At 46.2% G+C, this 21,286-nt stretch overlaps 1 protein-coding gene across 1 annotated transcript in view; it reads right to left on the bottom strand.

Annotated features, from left to right (window-relative positions):
• Positions 1 to 2,460: 2,460 nt before the first annotated feature.
• Positions 2,461 to 21,286, bottom strand: part of ITPR2 (inositol 1,4,5-trisphosphate receptor type 2) — a 255,879-nt gene continuing 237,053 nt past the window's right edge. The window contains exons 56-57 of the mRNA XM_065742442.1: positions 5,927 to 6,088; positions 2,461 to 4,777 (exon numbers count right to left, since the gene is read on the bottom strand). Of these exons, the coding sequence (XP_065598514.1) occupies positions 4,691 to 4,777; positions 5,927 to 6,088 (249 nt within the window). The 3' untranslated portion in view covers positions 2,461 to 4,690. The remainder of the gene's footprint in view (positions 4,778 to 5,926; positions 6,089 to 21,286) is intronic.

The following is a 21,286-nucleotide window of genomic DNA, read 5'->3' as shown; positions in this document are numbered from 1 at the left end:
GAGGTGCTTAATTCTGGGCTGGGGGCTTTTCTTTTGGTATGTTGGTAATCTTAGGTTGAACGCTGACTGTATGAAAGCACATTTTCTCTCAGGACATCCTTTTTGCAGAGTGATCTGAGAAGCCTTGCAGTAAACAAGCTCCTTAGATTTAACATTATAATCATAGCTCAGAATGCTAAGGAAAGTTGCTTCCATTCAAAAACTCAGCAGGTTGGGATCATGAGTGCACAGAAATGCTCTTTTAATGGATTTCCGTTATTAGCAGCCTATTTTTTTTTCCTTACTGAGACCTCATTCCCTTACTCATAAATACTGACTCTGTAATTATCATCACTGGAAAAATAATGCTTCTATGTGGTATATATTCTCCTGTCCCAGGTTTGTAGGGCACTTCCTTTTTTTGCAAGACCACAGATTTCCTCAGCCCGAGGTGCCAGGGTTCAGAGAGGCAATGGCCTCTGGCTGTTTGCCTTCTTCTTCCACCTAGAAAAGAGGGGAAACCCCCTAGTCTCTCTCAACATCCTATTTGAATCAGTTACACAGAAAACATGAGAAAAAAAAACATCAAACCACCAAAGTATCACACGCACAAAAGCCCCGCCCTAGCAGAAGTCACACAGAGCCTTTAAGCCTTTAACTTGCGCGCTGCCATTCATTGCTTGAGGTCTGGATTTCCAAAATCGGTGGTCGGAATTGGCAGAACGATGCTTAACAACACTGATGGACTCCTCAGCACCACTGAAACCCTGTCCTGAAGGGACCGTGGCTGCTGAGACAGCCTACACAAGGTGCACAGGTGCCTGTCACACTGCTGCACGTGCTGTCGGATGATGGTCCTACAGGATTGCCCTCATCAAGGGCATGAGGACATGGCCTCACCCCCAGCCCTGCCTCACTGTGCTGCCTGCTCAAACCAGGCTCAAGTGGGCAGCCAAAGCTTCCCTGAGAGCCAAGGTCACTTACAGTGGGATACTATGTGAAGTTCAGCATGTCAATGGCACCTGCATCCATCATGATGACTGCCACCAACCCAACTCCTAGGGACAGAGCAAAAAACACTCAGCAAATCACACATCTATCTGCCACCAGGCCTTTGGCAGTCCAACCCCTTCACCCGAGAAGAATAAACTATGCCTGAAGTAGAATAAATCCTCACTTGTATTGCTGGACCGGGCCTCTCCATCCAAAATCAAACCGCTGTCACTCCATTTGCCACTTAGAAAAAACTGGTGCATACCCAGGACATATTTATTGCAACAACTTGGTCTTCTGTGCAGGCCCTGAGTTTCCAGGACATCTTCAATTCATAAAATCATAGAGTTATAGGATCACAGCTGGGTTGGAAGGGACCTTAAAGCCCACTCAGTTCCAACCCCCTGCCATAGGCAGAGCTGCCATCCACCACATCTGGCTGCCCAGGGCCCCATCCAACCTCCAAATTCAGCAACAACTCTTTCCCCACATCTGTGGGCCTAGAATAAGTGAGACAAACATATATAAAATGACACACTTTATTAAAAGTTACATTCAGCATCAATGGACACATTTACTTAAGTAGATTTTAACTGTCAAGGAGCTTATAATTATAAATCCCTCTAAGGCATTAAAAGCTCTTAGATGTTTTAACTTATTTGCATTCATTTCATATAAATAGGTTACGCAAGTGATGATGCTTGCCTAAGAGGATACCTCTGCCACAATAAACAAAGATATACATATAAATATATGTATAAAACAAAGAATTCTTCCCTTGTTATTAACTCACTGACGGGGGGTATTTCACCATCGTTAAGGCTTGGGCTCTGTCCCTCTTGCTTTCCTCACCATATGGATGAGAGCTGCAGGACAGGCCTAGGCTTTGGCAGAGTCAGCAAGAACATCAAAACGCTCAGTGAAATACGCTTACCGTCTGTGCAAGCACCATCACTTACTTGCATCACTTACAGAGGTCTCTCTGAAGCTATAAGGAGGGGACAGGCACCGTGGCTAAGGCTAATTGGCATCTATTAGTTTCAAGTTTTTGAAGAGTTTGCTCCACCTCAGGCTCTGGAACTTGGGAATGTCAGTCAGGGCGCAGGGCAGAGCACTGCCCATGTGCCACTGTGGGCACGAGCACAGGGCAACAAGTGTGTTGAGTTGCAACTCAAGCAGCACAAAATGCCCGTGATGCACAGCTCTTCAGCAGCTTTTCCCAGCATAAACAGCCAAAGTGTCAACCGTGTCCAGCTGTAGCCAACCGTGCGATAAGCAGCAAATAATTCACCTTTGTTCCAATAAACCGTGCTCTGTAACTACAATATATGCACACGTGTGGGGAAGAAGAAATGACTATTGAAACACAGGCTATGGGAAAATGATGAACTGCACAAACTAATTAGAATCAATACAGCTGCCGGGTCTGATCCTCCACATCCTCACCACTGACTTGACGCTTGCGCACAACTCCTTTGGCTTTGTGCTTTACAAGAGGCCCAGTCAGAGTGGCTGGCCTGGCCTTACTTTACATGGGACTTGGTTACTGCATGGCATGTGGCTGATGCAAGCTCCCAGAATAAAGTCACTGTAAGCCGCTCCATGCCGGATGCTAATTGCTACGTGGAGCCTGTCCCCACAGACAGACAGGCTCACTGAGGGGTTTCACCAGCACAGCCCGGCTGCAGCAGCAGCATCAAGGCCTCAGTCACATGAAGGCACAGTCCGTGACTTATTTCTAAAAGATCACAGTTGTCCACTCAAGACAACTGCGCTTCTGTATTCTGCTTTGAGCTCTCCTCTCGTACAGCTGGTTGGGAAGCACCAACGTGGCAGAGGAGCTGTAGACATTTTAGTTTCTCAGCCTTCACTTTTTCTGCCCTGGTGCTGGTTCCGATGACTGCCACCTGCCCCTCATCTCGGCACACAAAGGCAGAGCGTCAGCTGGTTCATGGTTTCTGGGACCCAACAGAAGCCAGAGTGAAATGTGCTGGCAGTAGAAGGATCAGACCCTAAGGTACATTATTTTTATCCCATTCACCTCACTGACACAAAAAAACAAGAGGGGTTCCAAGAACAGGCTTGGATTTGGGATGAAGGGAGGGAAATGCTCTTCCCTTCCTTTTATTCTGGGTCTGCTGGTTTGAATTGTGTCTTAATAACAAGACAGTATTTTTTCAGGGAGACATTAAAAATACTGGAGTCAACAGTATTTCCACCCTTGATCGAAACAGCTTCTGTAACAAAATGGAAATACTACAGGGAGAAATTACTGCAAAAATATTGTAGTTTAGAAAGCGACTCCACTTTAATGGAGACATTTTCTGATGCAACCAAGGACAACTAGGGTTCCAAAATCCTCTGAAGATGAAAGTGAACTGGGACCACAGCTCTCACTCGTGCCCTGAAAATCTCCACCTAGAAGCCATCTGGGCTCTACCCAGCAACTTCTCTTCTAAAACCATCTCATGAAATTGAGAATACATGAGAAACCTACACAGATGGTTTGGCTGCTGCCCCTCCAGTACTGGAACAGAGCTCCTCCAGCATCACTGCTGTGCCCCATCCAACCCTGCGCTCCTCTGGCATCACTGCTGTGCCCCATCACCTGTGCTGGTCCTGCAAGCCCCTCCCGCGAGGACGGGCTGACAGAGGAAGGTTAAGCTCGTGCTCCTCAGCTCAGAAGAAAGCTGGCAGAACACGGCGCTGACTTACTGAGGTCACCTCTCGCTGACGATGTGTTCGTGGAAGGTAACGACGCCATTACAGCTCCGTGTAGAAAGGCATTTTTAAGCTTAAAAAAATCAAACAATACACACATGCAAAGATCACACTACAGATCTCATGTCTTTCCCAAATCCTCCATCGGAACTTGAATTTTAAGCACTGTTGAACTCCTCGATACGTGAAGTCTCATGGCCACGTTAATCGAGAACATCTGAATCCAGGAGAAAGAAATCACTTCCAGTTATGTTGTCAGTGTTATGTGCGTAACATTCCCACGGCTGTAGATCCATTGTGCTCCATGTTATAAATAAGAAATTGCACGGTGACAGCTAAAATTCAAAAGCGTTAATGTTTCTCTTTGCAACTTTTTTTTTCTCTTTTTTCCTCCTTTTTTTCTTCCAGTCTGTTGAGGTTTCTCCCCTTTCCCTCCTAGTAGAAGTTACCTGAAGCAACAATATTGCTTACCCAACAACATATGCATGGTGATTAAAAAAATAGTAGATGCCAAGCAAGAAGTGACTAATGTTGCTATCTGACAAATAAGACAGGGAGCAGCTTCTATAGATTCTGAACCAGGCTATATTGTGTTTGTGCTAACAGACATTGTTCCTGCTTCGGCTCATCTTGGTTTTGCTGGCACTTTAAGGGGAGAGCTGAGGGCAGCACAGGGGATGCGGGGGGAGCTGCCCTGATTCCCTGGCAGGCAGCAGCCGCCGCTGAAGCCACTGAGTTGCACAGCACAAACGCCGCGAGTTGGGCCCCCTGAATGAATACAAATGGACTGCCTTGTATCACTTGCGTTCTAGGTCCCTTTCAGCCATGAAAAACAGCTACAAATTGTTCCCAGAGCTAAACCACTTAACATCTTGGCACTTGGTTGTTTTTAACTTCGTAACAATAGGCACTGTTCGCTCCTCTCAATCTCAGTTTTTTATTCGGTAATAAAGCAGGAATACTGATGAAAGGCCAGTCACGGCTTCTCCCCATGGTATCAGGGTGGTGGCATGTGATGATTCACATGGGGTGTGTTTGATCCAAGAAAGCCCAGCCTCTGCTTATTCTTCCTTTGTTCTGTCATCTAAGGTGGAAAGGCAGAGAGAGACGAGATTTATTTTTTTGCGTTTTACTATTATTTAGCAGCCACAGAACAAGATACATATAAGCAAAACAACAGGGAGTGGAATTCTATTCTTCAGCCTTAAAAATTACAAGTAAGAGATGCCTTTGAAGTGGGAGATCTGTCTTCTGCAAAATATGGACATTTGATTCTCATTTGTGCATGACTCTTCTCCAGTGGCAGGTTTTACAGAGCATCCTTTGCTCTGCTGTTGTGTTGTGCAGCCCCGCAGAGGGTCAGCATCTGCACCTGGTGCTGTACAATGACAGAATTAAAGGGTGGTCCCAGCCCCAAAGAATTTAAATATGAGCCAGGAGGGAGCAAGCTCAATTGGGGGAGATGAAAAACCATCCGGGGCAGTACAGATAACCGAAGTAAGCAATGGGAGCAGCTTAAACCTCTGTCAAGTTCTTCACAGGGAGAAAGAGTTTCAAGGAAGGATTTGAAAGGGGCGTGACAGTTTAACAAGTGATGCCACTGGAAGTGCATTCCATATACAAAACAGGACGATGCCTTTCTGAGACTGTAACGAACAAACCTGAGATGATGGGCATCTTAGGTAAGAAGGGAGCTGAGCTGGTATTATGGTCCTGAAGTGGAGGCGAGGCAGAAGCACAGCTGGGAGGGAGGCAGTAGCTACTGCCCATACACTAGGGGAGAGGAGCTGAGGGAGTGGCACAGGGTGACACAGGCAGAGCTCAGGAATACCAACACCATAGTGCTGCTGATATTCTTGGTGAAGGAAACTCCTGTGTGTCAGACTGAGAAAGCTTTTCTGCTGACTTCTATGAGTAGGCAGCTATGTCTGATGCTGCCTCAGCCCTACTGCCAGGCTGTGAAGTGCCTGCCTGTGCAAAGTCCACCTCTGTCCTCACACACCCACAGGGGGATTTTGTAACTCGTTCCCCTTACCCATTCTCTGCTGCTGCTAACGGAGTACAGTTTCATCGCAAACCCCTATCACTGAATCTACTCAGAAAGCTTACTGGAGGAAAGATGAAACCTTTCTCAGACAAAAGTGTCTTTTGTTACGCTGTTCTGACTGTGACCTGAAGGGAGTGAGCGTGCCCACTGCACATGTTCAGGTTGCGGCCAGGGTCGGGCACCCACCTGCTCCTTCAGCTCGGCCAGCTGGCTGGAGAGCTGCTTCACAAGGCTCATGGTTGACTCCAGCCTCTCCTGCAGGTTCCTGATTTCGTTTTGCTCGCTGTCGCCTTCATTGCTGACCAGAGACATAGCTCTCATCCGAGGGAACCAGTCCAAATTCTTCTCCTACACAGGTATCAGAAAAGCAGCAACGTCAGTAGGGGGTTTCTGCAGTGCTACTAAGCTGAGACCAGGGAATGTAGACTCAGGTACTTCTCAGTAGGTGACACACAGCAATTGAGCTTCACAGTCACTGCATTTTACACAGGCCTTTCTCTATCTACACAGAAAGCATCAGTGCAAAATCCTGGTTCCTCAGAGCTGCACCTGGACTATCTGCAGCCCTGGCATGAAGAGATGCACATAAGGAAGCCTCTCTGGGACCTCACATGCTCCTGGGCTTTGCTTTGAAGCACTCTCAGGGACACATTCCCAGCTGTCCCCTCAGCTTTCAGGCCTCTGCTTGTTTCATTGTCCCTGCAGGAATACAAGCAAACCAGCAGGAAGGCAAGGCAAGCCACGGCCCTTCCCAGGCTGACCTGCAGCATGCCTGCTGCAGGAGCAGTGGCCTTGGGGCCAGTTCAGCTGCTCACAGTGGAAGATTTGGGATCTCAGGAATGGCTTGGGCTTCAGCATGCTGTACAGACTGTGAATCTCAGCACAGCCCCATGGTGAACAGTTGACTGGTGAAGGACTGGGCACTGAAAGGATATTCATGTTCTCAGGCTATGAACCTGGTCATAATGCATGTGCTGCAGATAGCTGATACAAGTTGGGAATGTGGTGCATCAACATGAGGCTCAATCTCCTCCCTGACCCAGAGGCACGGATATTTGTGTGTAACCTGCAACAGGCAGGAGGGTGCAAGACTGGGAGGAGTGGCAGCCATGTGGCAAGCAACTCAATTTACCCTAATGCATGATACAAAGGAAGCAGGTCCTACATCCAGTGATGCATGACATCAGCACACCTCTGCCTTCCACCCTGGGGGAGTGGGAGGATGTGGTTAATCATACATATGGTGTTTTGCAACCGGCCTCCACAGACACGTGCCCTGGATAACTTTAAAACAGAAACAGCACGAGCTGGAGTGTGTTTCTTCCAATCCCCTGCATGAATGAGTGCCCTTTCAGTAAGTTTTCAGATGACACCAAGTTTGGAGGAAGTGCTGATATGCTTGAGGGCCCAACAGAGGGATCTAGATAAGCTGCACTGATGTGTTGAGGTCAACTGCATGAGCCAAGTGTGAGGTCCTACACTTCAGTCACAACAACCCCATGCACCCCTGTAGGCTTGGGGCAGAGTGGCTGCAAAGTTGCACAGAGGAAAAGGATCTGAAGGTGTTAGTTGACCACCAGCTGAACATGAGCCAGCAGTGTGCCCAGGTGGCCAAAAAGACCAATGCCATCCTGGGCTGTATCAGAACCAGTGTAGTTAGCAGGATTAGGGAGGTAATTGTCCCTCTGTACTTAGCACCGGTGAGTCCACACTTTGAGTTCCATGTTCAGTTTCGGGCCTCTCACTACAAGAAAGACATTGAGGTCCTGGAGTGTGTCAAGAGAAGGGCAACAAAGCTGGTGAGGGGTCTGGAGCACAAGTCTTATGGGGAACAGCTGAAGGAATGGGGATTGTTCAGTTGGAAGGCTCAGGGGAGATCTTCAGGCTCTCTAGAACTACCTGAAGGGAGGCTATGGTGAAACTGGGGTTGATCTCTGCTCCCAGGTAACTCATGATAGGATGAGAGATAATTGCCTCAAGTTATGCCAGGGGAGGTTCAGGTTGGATATCTGGAAAAATTCCTTCTCAAGAAGAGTGGTCAAGGATTGGAACAGGCTGCCCAGGGAGGTGCTGGAGTCACCATCCCTTGAGGTGTTCAAGAAATGTGTAGATGTGGCACTGAGGGATACGGTGTAGCGGGTGTAGTGGTGGTGGGTTCATGACTGGAATTCATGATCCTAAAGGTCTTTTCCAACACTAATGCTTCTATGATTCTATAATGGATGGCTCTGAACAAATACCCCTATTTCCCTCTTGCTCTCCAAAACAGAAGTACTTTCTGGAAGTCCACCTAGAAGATTTCTGCCAGGCAACAGCTGTGCTACTTATACTGTCTGGACTTAGTATTTGGTAAAGTCTCAGGAGCATCACCCCTATTGCAGTCTCAGAGTTTGCCTTTCAGCTTCTTCATTTGTGGACAAAAATACAAAAGTCAGAGCTGGTTCTGTGTCACTTGGCAGCCGAGCATCCAGCGATGGCCTTATGTGAGCCGTGGGCTGGCTTTGTCTATGAGTTTTTGAGCTCGTGAATACAATTTTATTGTGCTTCCAGCAGGAGATCGACTACTTTCAGCTATGTCATGCTCCACTCTGACCATCAGGCCCTCTGACAGGAACATGTTTTGAATCCACCAAGCTAACTCAGAAAGATGCCATGAGAATGGAAGCACTTACGGTGTTTATATTTTTCCATTACTTGGGTTAGCCTGATCCCGTTACCCTCTACAAGGCTAAATGCAAAGCCACGAGAGTGCTGGGTTGTTTCCTTCTTTTTAACTCAACACTTCTAATGAGTTTTTGTCCCACTGTGCAACCTCGGGCGCTGTCACTGCAATGACAGGATGCCCGGAGAAGGAGATGGTGTGCCCCTTTGCTGCGTTCTGCAGCCCGCAGCTCGGTCAGCCGTGTGCACTGGTGGAATGAAGCCTTTCCTCTCTGCCCACTTCTTCGAGCCTCGTGATCTCATTATGACAATTTACTGTGGTTACGCATGATGCCATTTTCAATGGGTCATAACTCATTCAAATCAAAACCTGTTTTCGCCAGCTCTGCTGGTGGAGATCACGTGCCCCCTCCCTGCTGGATATCCCCACAGACACATGCAGCTGTAGGCTCTGATTTTGGCTACAGCCAGGTATGCTTACAAGACCTGCATTCATTTTCCACGAGCATGCCCTGATATTTTACATTTATTTTGGCTAGGATCTAGCAGAGCATTCATCACGTGCCTAGTATCAAGCACAGGTGTAGTCATCTATACTAAGCTTAGCTTGTGCACAGCACTTTGCTGGCTCAATGCTTTTTTTAATTTTTTTTTTACTTGCAAAATGTTTGCCAGCAAATCTGTCTGCCACTATAGTCACAGAAAGTGAATTCAAAGGAGCTACAGTGAACAGAGCTGCAGTTGTATCTGAATATTTCCTGGAAAGCTCTGGGGTCTGCACCCATCACAGTTTCTCTTGCCTGACACACCTGGATGTACTCGCCTTGAGGACACATTGCCACATGAGCCCAACTGAGAGCTGTGAGCACCTCTCGGAAAGGCTCACTGCAATGCCAAAGCTTCCAACGCCAGGCTGCAGAGGGAGAGCAATCTGAGACTCCATCACTGCGGTTCTCATGTTTGCTGAGCACTGCTGCCAGGACTGTGAAATGCACTTTGCTAGTTTTGTTTTCCATCTGCCACTCCCTTGCTTCTCCAGGACGTGAGGCAGAAACTGCCAGCTGCCTGGGAAGGAGTTTGCAGGTTGACCCTCCACCACACCGAAGAATCCAGAGCAACACAACACACACCCGTGTGGCTGCCAGCCAGCCCAGAGCAGTGGGTATGGCCCAAGGCCCCCAGCATCACCTGCTGCCCCCTCCTCTGCACAAGGTTAAACCTTCTAGGGAGAGAGGTGGCCAGGAGTGGGTGAGGACAGGGACAGCTGCCATATAATGCACAGCTGTTTGGCTGGAACACCATGTGCCAGCCTATCTTGGCCACCGCAACCCCAGAGTCACAGAGCTCCATCACTCTCACATCCACACGTACCTAACTCTGCTTCCCAGCAGTGCTATTGATAATCAGACCCAAGAAAGAAACCTGGCTGTGGTTACATAACTGACCACAAAGATCTGGGTGTTACTTTGCCAGAAGGTTGTAGAGGATCAAGCAAGGGCCTGAGAGAAGTCAATGGGTCTGCATGGGTGGAAGACCTCATCAAAAGAAGCAACTGACTTCTAGAGCCAGGTCAAACAGCTGACCGTGAGGCTCTCACTTGGTAGTCCCACGTGCTGTGCTGGGTACTGGCAGGACTTTGCTTCTTGGTTCTTGGCAGCACACATCCAGAAACCCGGTCCAACTGTGCGATTATGTCACACAAAATGGCAGCCAACCTGTCTTTAAGTCAAAAATACTTATCTGGCCTTCACCAATAGTCTCATTATAATGCACATGCTAGTTATATTTCCTTGCTCAACAGCATGCATTTCCCAGTCAATACCATCTTTTTTTTTTTTTTCCCAAGTATTGTGAACTGCAAAACTCTAATAATATTAAAGGGTAGCATGAAAATTAGCTCCATCACACAGTCCTGTTTGCTGAGTCTGTACCTCAAGCAATCAGCAGTTGCCTCCGGAGACGAAACCTTTCAATCACAAACCTGTGAGGTTCCACGAAGACAAATTGGAAAAGGTTCTTCTGCAGCAGGTTTTAGTGAACTGGAAGTGTTCACGGGGGGACAGGCACTCTGCGACTGCTCAGCTGCAGGAAAGCTATTTTTACTACAAGGTAATTGCTTGCCAATTAACTTGAGGTAGTTAACATGTTTGCATAACACCAAACATTTGTTCTGGGACTTAAAACGTTTATGGGCTCAGCCCAGGGTTCACCTTGACCAGCTCACACACGTTAAAGCTCCAATGTGCCTCGGCCACACTGCAGACACTCCTGTTTCCCTACAGCTCACCACCACCTCCTTGGCCACTGTGGGGACGGGAGCTGGGAGTGTGTCATCTGCCATCTTAGCCATTCTTCTTAGAAATCCAGCTGTATTCCCAGGGTTTAGGCAGACATTTTGAGCCAACAAGCTGCATGAACGAGGCAGGCTGTTGGTAGGAAGCAGGGCAAACCTCTGCCAGCAGCTGTCACAGCCTATAAGCAGCAACCAGGTTAGCACAAGGTGACATAGCTCAAGCACAAATGAACGTGCAGAGGTAGAGCCATGTGGACACAGCACTCTAAAACGAAGCAGACACAAAATGAATGGCTAAAATGTACAGAAACCTTCTTTCTAAACAGCTGGGGCTGAATGTGGTGCGTTGTTACAGTTATTTCATTCTTGCACAAGACAGCAGCTATCCTCAGCCCAACCGCAGCAGCCCACCTACGGATCACAGGACCTACTCGCTGCACCCTCCCTCCTCCAGCATGATGTGTGCCTCGCAGAATTCAGATTTAAGCATACGTCTGTGTCTAGGGCAGAGAGTCAGCCAGACAGGAAGGCTGCAGGGACAGAAGGGAGCCGCAGCCTCCTCTCTGCCAGCTCAGCTGGACGGAAAAAAATAAAAGGGCAGGTGGGGCTAGCCAAAAGGCTGCGGGCCAAAGAGACTGCACACGAGCACAGCAGACGTTTCGTGCGGTGATCCAGCATGCTCGCTCCTGCCTGCCTCCCTGGCAGCAAATCCCACTGGCAGGACCCCAGAAGCAGCGAGGCCCAGGAGGGCACGCGCTTCCCCGTGAGGTCCCCTGCGTGCACGCAGTGCCAGGTGCCAATGGCACATGCTGAGCAGTCGCAGAGCTTAGGGGATTTGCTCCTTGCATTTGCTGAGAAACCTCAGAGCCTTCTTCTCAGAGAGGAATGCTCAGAGCGATAGCCTGCGTTTGCTTCTAAGCAGCTTTCTCCTTTCTTCCTGCAGGCTTCCCAGGGCAGGGCAGAGCGAAGGGCTGGGGACTCGGTTCAGTCATACACCTCCATTTTTTCTGATTCTGATAGTTGTGTCTGAGCACGGAGGGAGGGAAGAGTGAAAAAAACTTGTTTGGAGTTTCTGCACTTTGTGAAAAGTCTTTCTTGATCCGTCCCTGTCCTGTTGGCATGGCCAACTGGCTTCAATTGAACTCTCACGCTGAGCAGAATCCATGTCTTCAGAGTAATTGGCAGGGGATGCTCCTTCAGGAGGTGCCGGTTTCACAGGCAGCAGAGAGATGGATCAGCTGCAACCAGCGGGAGAGGCTGGGCTGAGCCTTTTAAAAAACAGATTACTTGATAACAATGAGAGAAAATAGGTCAAAGAGTAGGACAAGGGGGATGAGGCAGAGGAGCAAAGGCAGCCTAATGCAGACTTTCTGCCACTGCCATCCCCATAGGCTCAGTCGGAGGCCACGCTGCTGCCAGCTATACAGCACTTTCATTTCCTTAGCAGGCACTGCCCAGTGTGGAGACGCTCAGCCCTTTCTACCCCGTGACCCTTTGTTGCAACATGAAAACAAGCAGTTTTGGGACTTCCCTCCCACCTACTCAAAAAGTTGAGGAGCTATGACTGCTCGGTGACCTCCCAGCTGCCCCTGCCTTCCCCAACCCACCACTCCCATGTCCAGCACAAGCCTCTCACTCCTCGGTGACTCAGCGCTGGCGTGTGCTGGATGGGAACAGTGATGGCAGCGTGGAAAAGACTCCTATGGCTTCAGAGAGATGAGAGGTGCATCTGGGGGTGGGGACATCCAAGGCAGCCACTGCCAGTCACTCAGTGGCCTCCTAGTCCAACGAATGCCACCACTCAGCCCCTCCAACTCCATTACACCCTAAGACCCGTGTCTCCACGTGAATGCTAACAAACTGCAGATGTTACTGCTCACATCCTTTCAGGTACAAGAACCAGCAGGGCCATTCACTCCTCCTTCCCGAGCCAGCATCTTGAAAAAATACTTCAGCTCCAGGTACAGAGAGGTCTATTTACTAAAAAATGATTCTGCGTGTCTGAGGTGTAAATAAGTCCATCCATTTCTTTCCTAGATCAGCTGCCCATATAAGCACACAGCGATCAGTCCAAGCTACCTTTTGAAAGCTGCTTTTCTTTTTTTCTGCCTGGGGATGCAGTCTGGTCATAAAAGTCTGCATCTATGTAGCTCCTATAGCCACCTTAAAAAAGGGATTTTTAAGATTTAAACTATCTTGTGCTTTAGATGACATGGGGCAATAACCACTTTGTGATTTAATCACAGACAATAATAATTTGGTTCAGTGCATGATTCAGCTAATCCACAATTTGATAAAGGTTCATCCCAAACTACAAATCCAAATAGCTTTCTGCAAATCCTGTTTGACACTTTAATGTTAAGACTGTATTTGATAAGCAATCTGTGCTGTACAAGAGTATAGGGTGGGAAATTAGGAATTGTTATGCATCTGTATGCAACCACAACAGTAATTCAAGGAAAATAAAAATAAACCTTGGCAATTACAGATAAATCTTTACACAATGAGAAAATTAATATATCTGACAGGATCTACCGTAGATTTATATATTCTACAACTTCCACGGTGCATCGGAAAATACAGAAATCTGTTTCCCACTAAAAGAAGGTTGGAAGTGTAACACAGCCTCACGGTCTGCATCACCAGTGCCATTGGTGCACTTAACTTTCCTTTTCATTTGACTGAATGTTTTTGAGGGATGCAACAGAATCTATCACCTTAATTCTGCATAACTGTGAGCTCTGATATCTAGGCCAGGCACTTACATGTGTCTTGCAGCGCTTCATTATCGGTGTTACAGTTTGTGAAATCCCCCCCCAAAATATTGGGAGAAATGATAACAATCTCAAATTTCTAGTGCTGTATGTGGCACTTCTGGTACTTAGCTTGAAAGGGTGTAAAGGAGGACCTTGCTTTTTCAAGGGAGAAGCCCCCGGAGTTCCTGCTTGGAGGATGCACGGGACTGGCATTTACCTCCAAGAGATGAAAACAACCACAAAAATATGTTTTCACAATCCAGTCTATAAGTTTGAATGGGCAAACTGGAGCAAGTGAAGGGCCTCTGGTTTAGGTAGGTGCTGGATCACCATGCAAATGGACATGGCCCTGAGCGATCTGCTTCATCTGGACTTGCTCTGAGCAGGGAGCTGAACTGTGGGGTCTCTGGAGGTCACTCCCAACCAGAATTATTCTGTAGTCTAATGCTGTGATATATGCGCAGTGACTGTTTTCCTGCCTTGAGGGAGGAGTGTCTGAGTTTCCACCTTAACCCAGCACCTCTCTCTGAAGCTTCACTGCCTTCCTGCGCCTTCCTTTGCCCGTGGCAAGTGTCCATTTCTCAGCTGTTGCTTTCTGATGCTGCCTCAGTCATTCTCCGCCACCTTATCTCTATCGTAACTCTGAGAATTGATATTCTCCTCTGCAAATCCCCTAGAATCCCAACACTACCATCTCGAGCTAGGATCTGGTTCCTCATATTTGTGCCCTTAAAATAGATAAAATTACAGATTTGTGCATAATATGAATTTATTTTTCCACATTCCTATGTTTTCATGTTGTTAGTGGTTACAGGACAAGCTTTAGGAAAAACACTTCATATTATTCATTTAAAATAATTAAGTTAGTTCTGATATAATCCCTGGATCTTGTGCATAAAGAAACAACATCTGGTATAGAGATTAGAAAATAAATGTTCTTGGCTTTTTTTTTCCTTTTGTTAAACAGATGTTGTTGATACAAAACACAGAACTGTAAATCATGGCTTGCATGTGGACACAGACTGTCACTACTGAGCAGAAATTTACTGTGGCTGGATAGAGATTTGAAACAGCAATGAATCACTGGCTTGCTAACTTTATTCACGTGGGTATGGTTTCAATATTCTGACATTAAGTGCACATGTCCTTAAAAAAGGAATCTTTTAATGGCAGCACGAGAGGCTCTGTTTTAGTTCCAGCTGTCTCCGCAGGGGAAGAACAGTGTAAAGCAATGGCCGTATGGCCATCCTCACACAGAGGCACCTGGCTGCTCTCCATCTCCTCCACAGCTGCTGCAGTGCTGCTATCGAGCTGCACAGGCACCCTGGTGCAGGGTGGCACTCTGCATGGGGCACCAAGTGACAGGAGGGGGCCTGAGCATCCCATGAGCTCCACTGCTGCTGCCAACTTGCCTCCAGCCCTGGCTTCGCTCTCCCTTCCCTCTCCTTCCTCAACTGCTCCTAACATCATTTCAGCAAATTCACTGCTTGTTTGCTGTGCTGGCTCGTGTCTAGCTGTGTCTTCCAACAACAGTTCTGTTGACTGCATTTAAAGTGAACAGAATTCAGGTGCTTATCCAGCCCCACGCCATTCCTACCCACGCACCACCAACCAGCCTGAAGTCTACCTCACTGAAGCCTCCATTCTTCTGATCCTCTTTTAGTATTGATTTCCTTTTGCAAGGCATGCTGGTGAAAGCACTCCAGGCACTAACTCCAGACACGAGCCCATGCCACTACTACCACTCTGGTGTAAACATACCCTACAGTACCACACCAGTTCTAGGGACAGGCAGGTTGTCCGCTCCTTAGATACACACCTGCTGTTCAGCTGGTGAGGACAGCATACGTTGTGACCTGTTTCTGGCAATGCAAGAGCTGGTTTGATACAGTGGATCAGGGTCTACCCCTCCTGTTAACCTCCCAGCCACGACCTTTACTTCATACCTTTTGTAGCATGGGATTCAGGCATGTACTTGTTGAAATGTTTGCATTTTTTGACATTTAGGCTTAATTCTCTGGCCCTGTCACCTTGCTTTTTGCAAGTATTGTCTGTTTTCTAGCTCTAGTTTCAATTCGGCGTAACAGAATCTTTGGGAAATACAAAGACTCAGCTGGAGACTCGTTTTTCAGAGGCTCAGGACTTGACCTTGTTCCCAGCTTTGCACAGGCACAGCTTCGCTGATTGTGGTGAGATTGTTCTGGTTTAGGATACTCCCTGAATCCTGACCTGAACGGTCTGCTTTGACCCATTTTGATTCTGATGTATGCTGCATGTGGTGCAATATGAAGGGACAACTTAAAGTACATTGTCTTTTAAAATTAATTAAAATTATTACCTGTCCCTAATGGGCTATAGAGAACAAGTGTCCTTTTAAACAAAGATGTGATCATTCATATACCACGCATTTGTACAAATGCACACACTTGAGCATCAGTCAGAGAAGAAAGAGCTCCAGGTTTCTCTTTGAAGTGTCTCCTGACAAAACACCACAGGGCCACGGCCACCTTTCAGCCATATGGGCCTGAGCAACAAGGCTCCAGCAAGCTCTTCAAGCTGTCTGCAGACCACTCGCTGTGTTCAACTGCTTGCCCAGGGTTTCTGCACCTTGCTCTGCTCTGTGAGCCCAGCTCCTTGCCTGAGCATGCACCGAGAGATCCCTGGGAGGCTCTGGCCACAGCTGCACCCCACCAGACCCCACAGACCCCACTGGGGAGCACAGAGCACTTTTATTCCCAGAGCCATTGCGGAAGAGGTAGAAAATAGCAAAACTGGGCCCATAAAGTGAAATGCCTGCTCACTTGGGTTCATGGCTACTGCACGCTGTTTTCAGAGGATGCAGGCACAGGTTGATAAAGGAAAAAATGTCTTGCTACAATGTGAACCTCTATCTGCCTGTACTACATTTTCATTTAGCTCTCTTGATCGCACTGCTAGGAAAATATTGGAATGGATCTTCTGTGCAGATCTGCTTTTTTTGTGTGTGTGTGTGTGTGTCATTCTTTTTGCTTTTTTTTTTTCTTTTCAGCCCAGCATTTAAATATGGTTTGTTCTGTTCAATTAAAATGCATTTTCTGCTGAGAACAAGCAGATGATCAGTTTCACAAACCCACAGTTACAATTTTCCTTCAGCAGCACCCAGCAAAATGAGAAACAGAGACAAAACATTTTAATCACATGTGTATAAAATACACAGTGCTCATTAAACATGATTTAAACATGCATGTTTGTTTTGGAGACTCTTTAAGGCTACTACTACCCCAAACCCAAAGAACTGTAATGTGATTCCTGATGTATTGACTTTTGTAGGATGGCTGTAGTGAGTTCCATTATATATAAATTGGATGCAGCCAATTTACAATCTCTGATACACGCTTTTATCTCAAAATGCCCCGTGAGGCAATTGTGTGAAGTACTTTATCAGGGATTGTTGTTGGTAATACTGCAAGATTTCATGATGTAAAAAAATACATCAATGTCATTTAAATTGAACAAAATGGTTCCTGGTTTTTTTTTCTCCTGTATAGCATTTTTAACCATCTTCTCAACAAATTTGTTCAATAAATACTGTATGAAACAAACATTTTGCACATTGTCCCACAGATACAATTTGCCAACCTGACTGATTTCTTTCTCTATAACTAGTCTGATTCCTTCAGGCTATATATCTTCTCCTTTATTAAAGATGACGCAATCTTCGCTTTTTATCATACACACAAAACTAAAAAGAGAGAAGATTCTAGGAATAAGACTAGAAAAGCCTGACACAAATCTCATAAAACAGATCCCAAAAGATAAGTGGCACAATGAAACCAAAGTTATACAAGTTCAGAAACTTATCCATGCAGAGTAATACAGACCTGCACATTTCTCTTCCCACAACAGACACAGAAAACAACCAACTTCATCATGTCCACGACACCTTGTAAAATGAGCTCACACTACTGGTGCATGCAATCATCACAGCTCTCACTGTCTTTCAACTGTGAGAACTCAGAGCAGTACTATATTACATCTTATTCCTGTTTTACTTTTTGCAGAACGTCATTCCAGTGATGTGAGTTTAACTTTTAAATGATGCCCTTGGTAAGACAACTGCCTCAGACTCATCTCCCAGCTCTTTTACTAATTGCTCTTCTGTCTTTGGGAAACCCACAGTCCTTCTTTTCCTCAGCATCTGCAGCTATCTGTCTTAGCCGAGGACAATTTTGGAGTAGCTTCCTCATTCATGAAGCCAGAAGCTTAGTAACTCTGTAATACAAAGAACAATAATGGTTTTCAAATGTTGCAATAATATTCTCAAGTAACACTGAAGACTTCCTGTGTTTGTTGCTTCTCCTAGAGTGCAACGTCAAATGAATTCACTTTATATGCTTTGGGATCCGAACATGACATTGTTCCTTTGGAAGCGAACTTATTATCAATATCTGTGACCCCAGCTAAGGTTCAGGTTTCCTTGGGCAAAGCCACGTACTTCCATTCCTGGGAGAATTGGACCTCTCCTCCTGCCAGGCTTTCAGGCACAAGTAGGTACCTATCCAATGCCTTGGGCAACCTTTCCATCATTTGAAATCACAGAATAAAGGTCTGCCCACACACAGATCCATCTCAGCCGCATGCTTCTTAACGAAGGGATAAAAGGTGGTTTTTGCAAGCTGCCTGGAAAGTTAACAGCTCCAGCCTCTGGCAGGTTGAGACGGGAGTGGATTCCAGCAGGGAACCGCAGCCCGTGTCCTGCCAGCAGCACTGCTCAGCTCCAGGGCTCTCCAGCTGGAACACCTCCCCTGGATGTTCGTGGGGATGTGCAAGTTTCAAGGAACACTGCCTCGTGTCCAGACCCCTCCTTGAGAATTTAAGGCCAGCAGCAAACAAAGAAACAGGAATCCAAGTCAGCTCATTTATTTTAATTAGCAAATTGAATGAACTGGAGTTGGAAGAAGGACAAGGAGACTGTGACTACATTGTACTATCAAGGCAGAACACAACTTCATAGCAAAACCAGTCCTCAAAGCCTAAATACTGTTCAAAAGACAAGCAGCCAAATCCTTGAAATGCAGAGGGAACCTAGCTGAGCTTGCAGCAGAGCTACGACACTGCAAGATCCATAAAGAGCAGTATTATCAACCCACTGCTCCCAGACCTCAGGGGAAAAAAGCAAATCTCAGGATGAATATACTCTTGGAGAGTTTCAAGTTCCACTCTTTAGCTTTCAATTACATGACAGCATTTTATTCAAGAGTAATCTCAAAGGAGAGGGGGAAAAAAAAGCCAGGATTGTGCTGATGCTGGGACCTGTCCCTTTAGGAGATAACAGTGAGCTGAGCAGCGATGCAGCAGGGACAATGCTCAGTTGCTAGGCTGTCCCCTCACTGAGTCAGCTGGAGGAATGAAAGTTACCTCCATGCCCCCACCGCATGCACCAAAACTGCCTGTGCTGTAGCACGTGTGGTTGATTTTTCTTACTGCAGCTAATGGCATCGTTTCTAAGGAAGCAGGATCAGATCCGTGGTTTCCTGTTCAAACAGTGACAGTAGAAATAATTTTGCTTGTCTTCGAAAGAATGTATATAAGCTTAAGCCACTAAACCTCAAGCTTTTAAGTGAGGTCCCAAATGAAGCTCACCTTTCCTTTTATTCCCCCATACCTCACATATCACCTAGCCAAGAAGGCCAACCAAATTATTTATGGTGGACCAGAAAGAGCCCATATCCAAAAGAGGCACAGCCCTTTAAGTGGAAGAGAAGATGCTCTGCTCTCTTGTAGAACAGGAGTTTTGTACAAAGTCTTCATGTGATACTACCTTTTCACGCTCCGAGAAACACACAAATGGGAAGGAAATCAGCTAATTAGGCACGTTACAGTAATTGCTTATTTTATGAAGTGGAGAGGGAGGTGTTCAGCACTTTTGTGAGATAATAATGTAGAGGCAAAATTCTATGGAGAAGGAAAATAGTAATGGATTACCTAAAGAAATGAATGTTATTTTTGAGCAATAGGAAAAGCAACAGTAGAAAAATAATTTAATATCCAGCAGAAGGAAAAGCAACAACACCCCAGCGTGTTCTGTAAAGGTAAAACTGAGTCACACTCAAGTCTCTGAGGGAGTGGGTCAAAAGCAGTGGTTGAACCCATACTAAGTGTATTTCCAGCTTCATTCAGTGATTCCTTATCACCCCTCAAAAGCTCTGAGATCCTCTGTTGATTTTAGTTAGGCCTTGATGCACAAAAATGACTTTTTCTAGGACTTGGTGCACCTAATCTGAGACCCTGGGCTTCCCAGGAGGCCTGCTTCCACGTGGAAGGACATGGAGAGCTGTCTGCTTTCTCTTCCTCTCCCCTCTATTGAGCCTAACAAAAACAGGAGCATTAAATAACCTATTTAGGCATATTTCTTTAATTGCTTCTTTTATGAAAACGCAACTACAGAAAAACCAACATTGTATTTCCTAGGAAATTAGCCTGTCAGTGAGACCTCAGATCTTATTTAGCATCTAGCTTTTGTGCTATTGGTCTAACTGCCACAGTAAGTAATTACTCATAATGTGACACGCATTGTATCAGTCTTTTAGAAGTAATTAAGGAAAAGTTGCATAGCTTAATGCTATGTACATACATCTCATCCTTGCAAGCTTTGCTTTGATAACATCTGCTCCTTATTGGAAGAAGGCCAGTTTTTAACAGTAAAATAAATCAGTCCTAACAATGAGAGCATTATTAGCTTCCCGAAAGTTATAAAGACTATGCCCCACTCCAGATGAGCATTTGGATGCATAAGTCCTGTGAGCATTTTGAACTCTACGAGTTGACAGATCAGAAACTTAGTGTTGAACTAGAATTTATGATAATGAAGAAACCTTAAAAATACAAGTTTATTTATAGCGAGCCAGTTTAAGAACCACAGCTCACAGCCCCTGGCAGATTTAGCTGCAGCATTTGACAGGGTCACTCCTATCAGCCGTGTGCCCTTTCTCCCTGCTGACTGTTTTCCTATCTACAGAGAAGCAGAAGAATCAGTGGTGTGTCTTCTCCTCAACCTGTGCAGTTCAGCTTGGCGTGCCTTAAATGGCCAATACAGTGGTACACAGGGCTGTGAACTGCAGAAGCTCAGGTGTGAGCAAAAACATTACTTGTTCTGCCAGAGAAGTTGTGGATGCTCTGTCCCTGGAGGTGTTCTAGACCAGGTTGGATGGGGCCATGGGCAACCTGGCCTAGTACCAGATCTGGAGGTTGGTGGCCCTGCCTGTGGCAGGGGGGTTGGAACTTAATGATCTTGGTGGTCCCTTTCAACCCAAGCCGTTCTGTGATTCTACGAATCTATGATTCTACCCCCTCTACTATTGTTCTGGTAAATTGCAACAGAAGGGTCTGTTGGACATCTGGATGAAGAAACTTCTCAAACTGTCTGGCACGAATCACCAGTGTGCGTGTGAGAAACACGCAATGCATTTTCTTGTCAACCAGAGTGTCTCTTCTGCAGTACTAATGCTACCTTGCATTGATATTTCTACGTTTTAGGCCATTCTTAGACTCTACCTGAACAACAGTCTTTGGCTGCAATGAGAGTGTCACAGAATGGTTGAGTACCTGCAGACCAGGGAGAAAAATTAGCAGGGAAATTTTTTGCCTCCAAAATTCAAAAAACAAAGTACAACAGAATAGAAAAAATCCTGGATGCCTGAACAATTTTTTTTTTTTTACAAAGAAGTTATATTTTAAGACTTGAGGTCAACAGCCTTTTTAGTACATATTATTTTATTACATTCTTTGAAAAACACTGACAGCAGAAAAGAACAGCTTGTTCTACAAACCCTGCTTCTGCTTGCTGGCCCACTGTCA

Source organism: Cyrtonyx montezumae, unplaced genomic scaffold (assembly GCF_038088225.1).
Source record: "Cyrtonyx montezumae isolate F1298 unplaced genomic scaffold, pur_monq_1.0 scaffold_3, whole genome shotgun sequence".
NCBI classification, from domain to species: domain Eukaryota; kingdom Metazoa; phylum Chordata; class Aves; order Galliformes; family Odontophoridae; genus Cyrtonyx; species Cyrtonyx montezumae.
The sequence above is the reverse complement of the archived record's forward strand: the minus strand, read 5'-3'. Positions and strand labels throughout refer to the sequence as shown.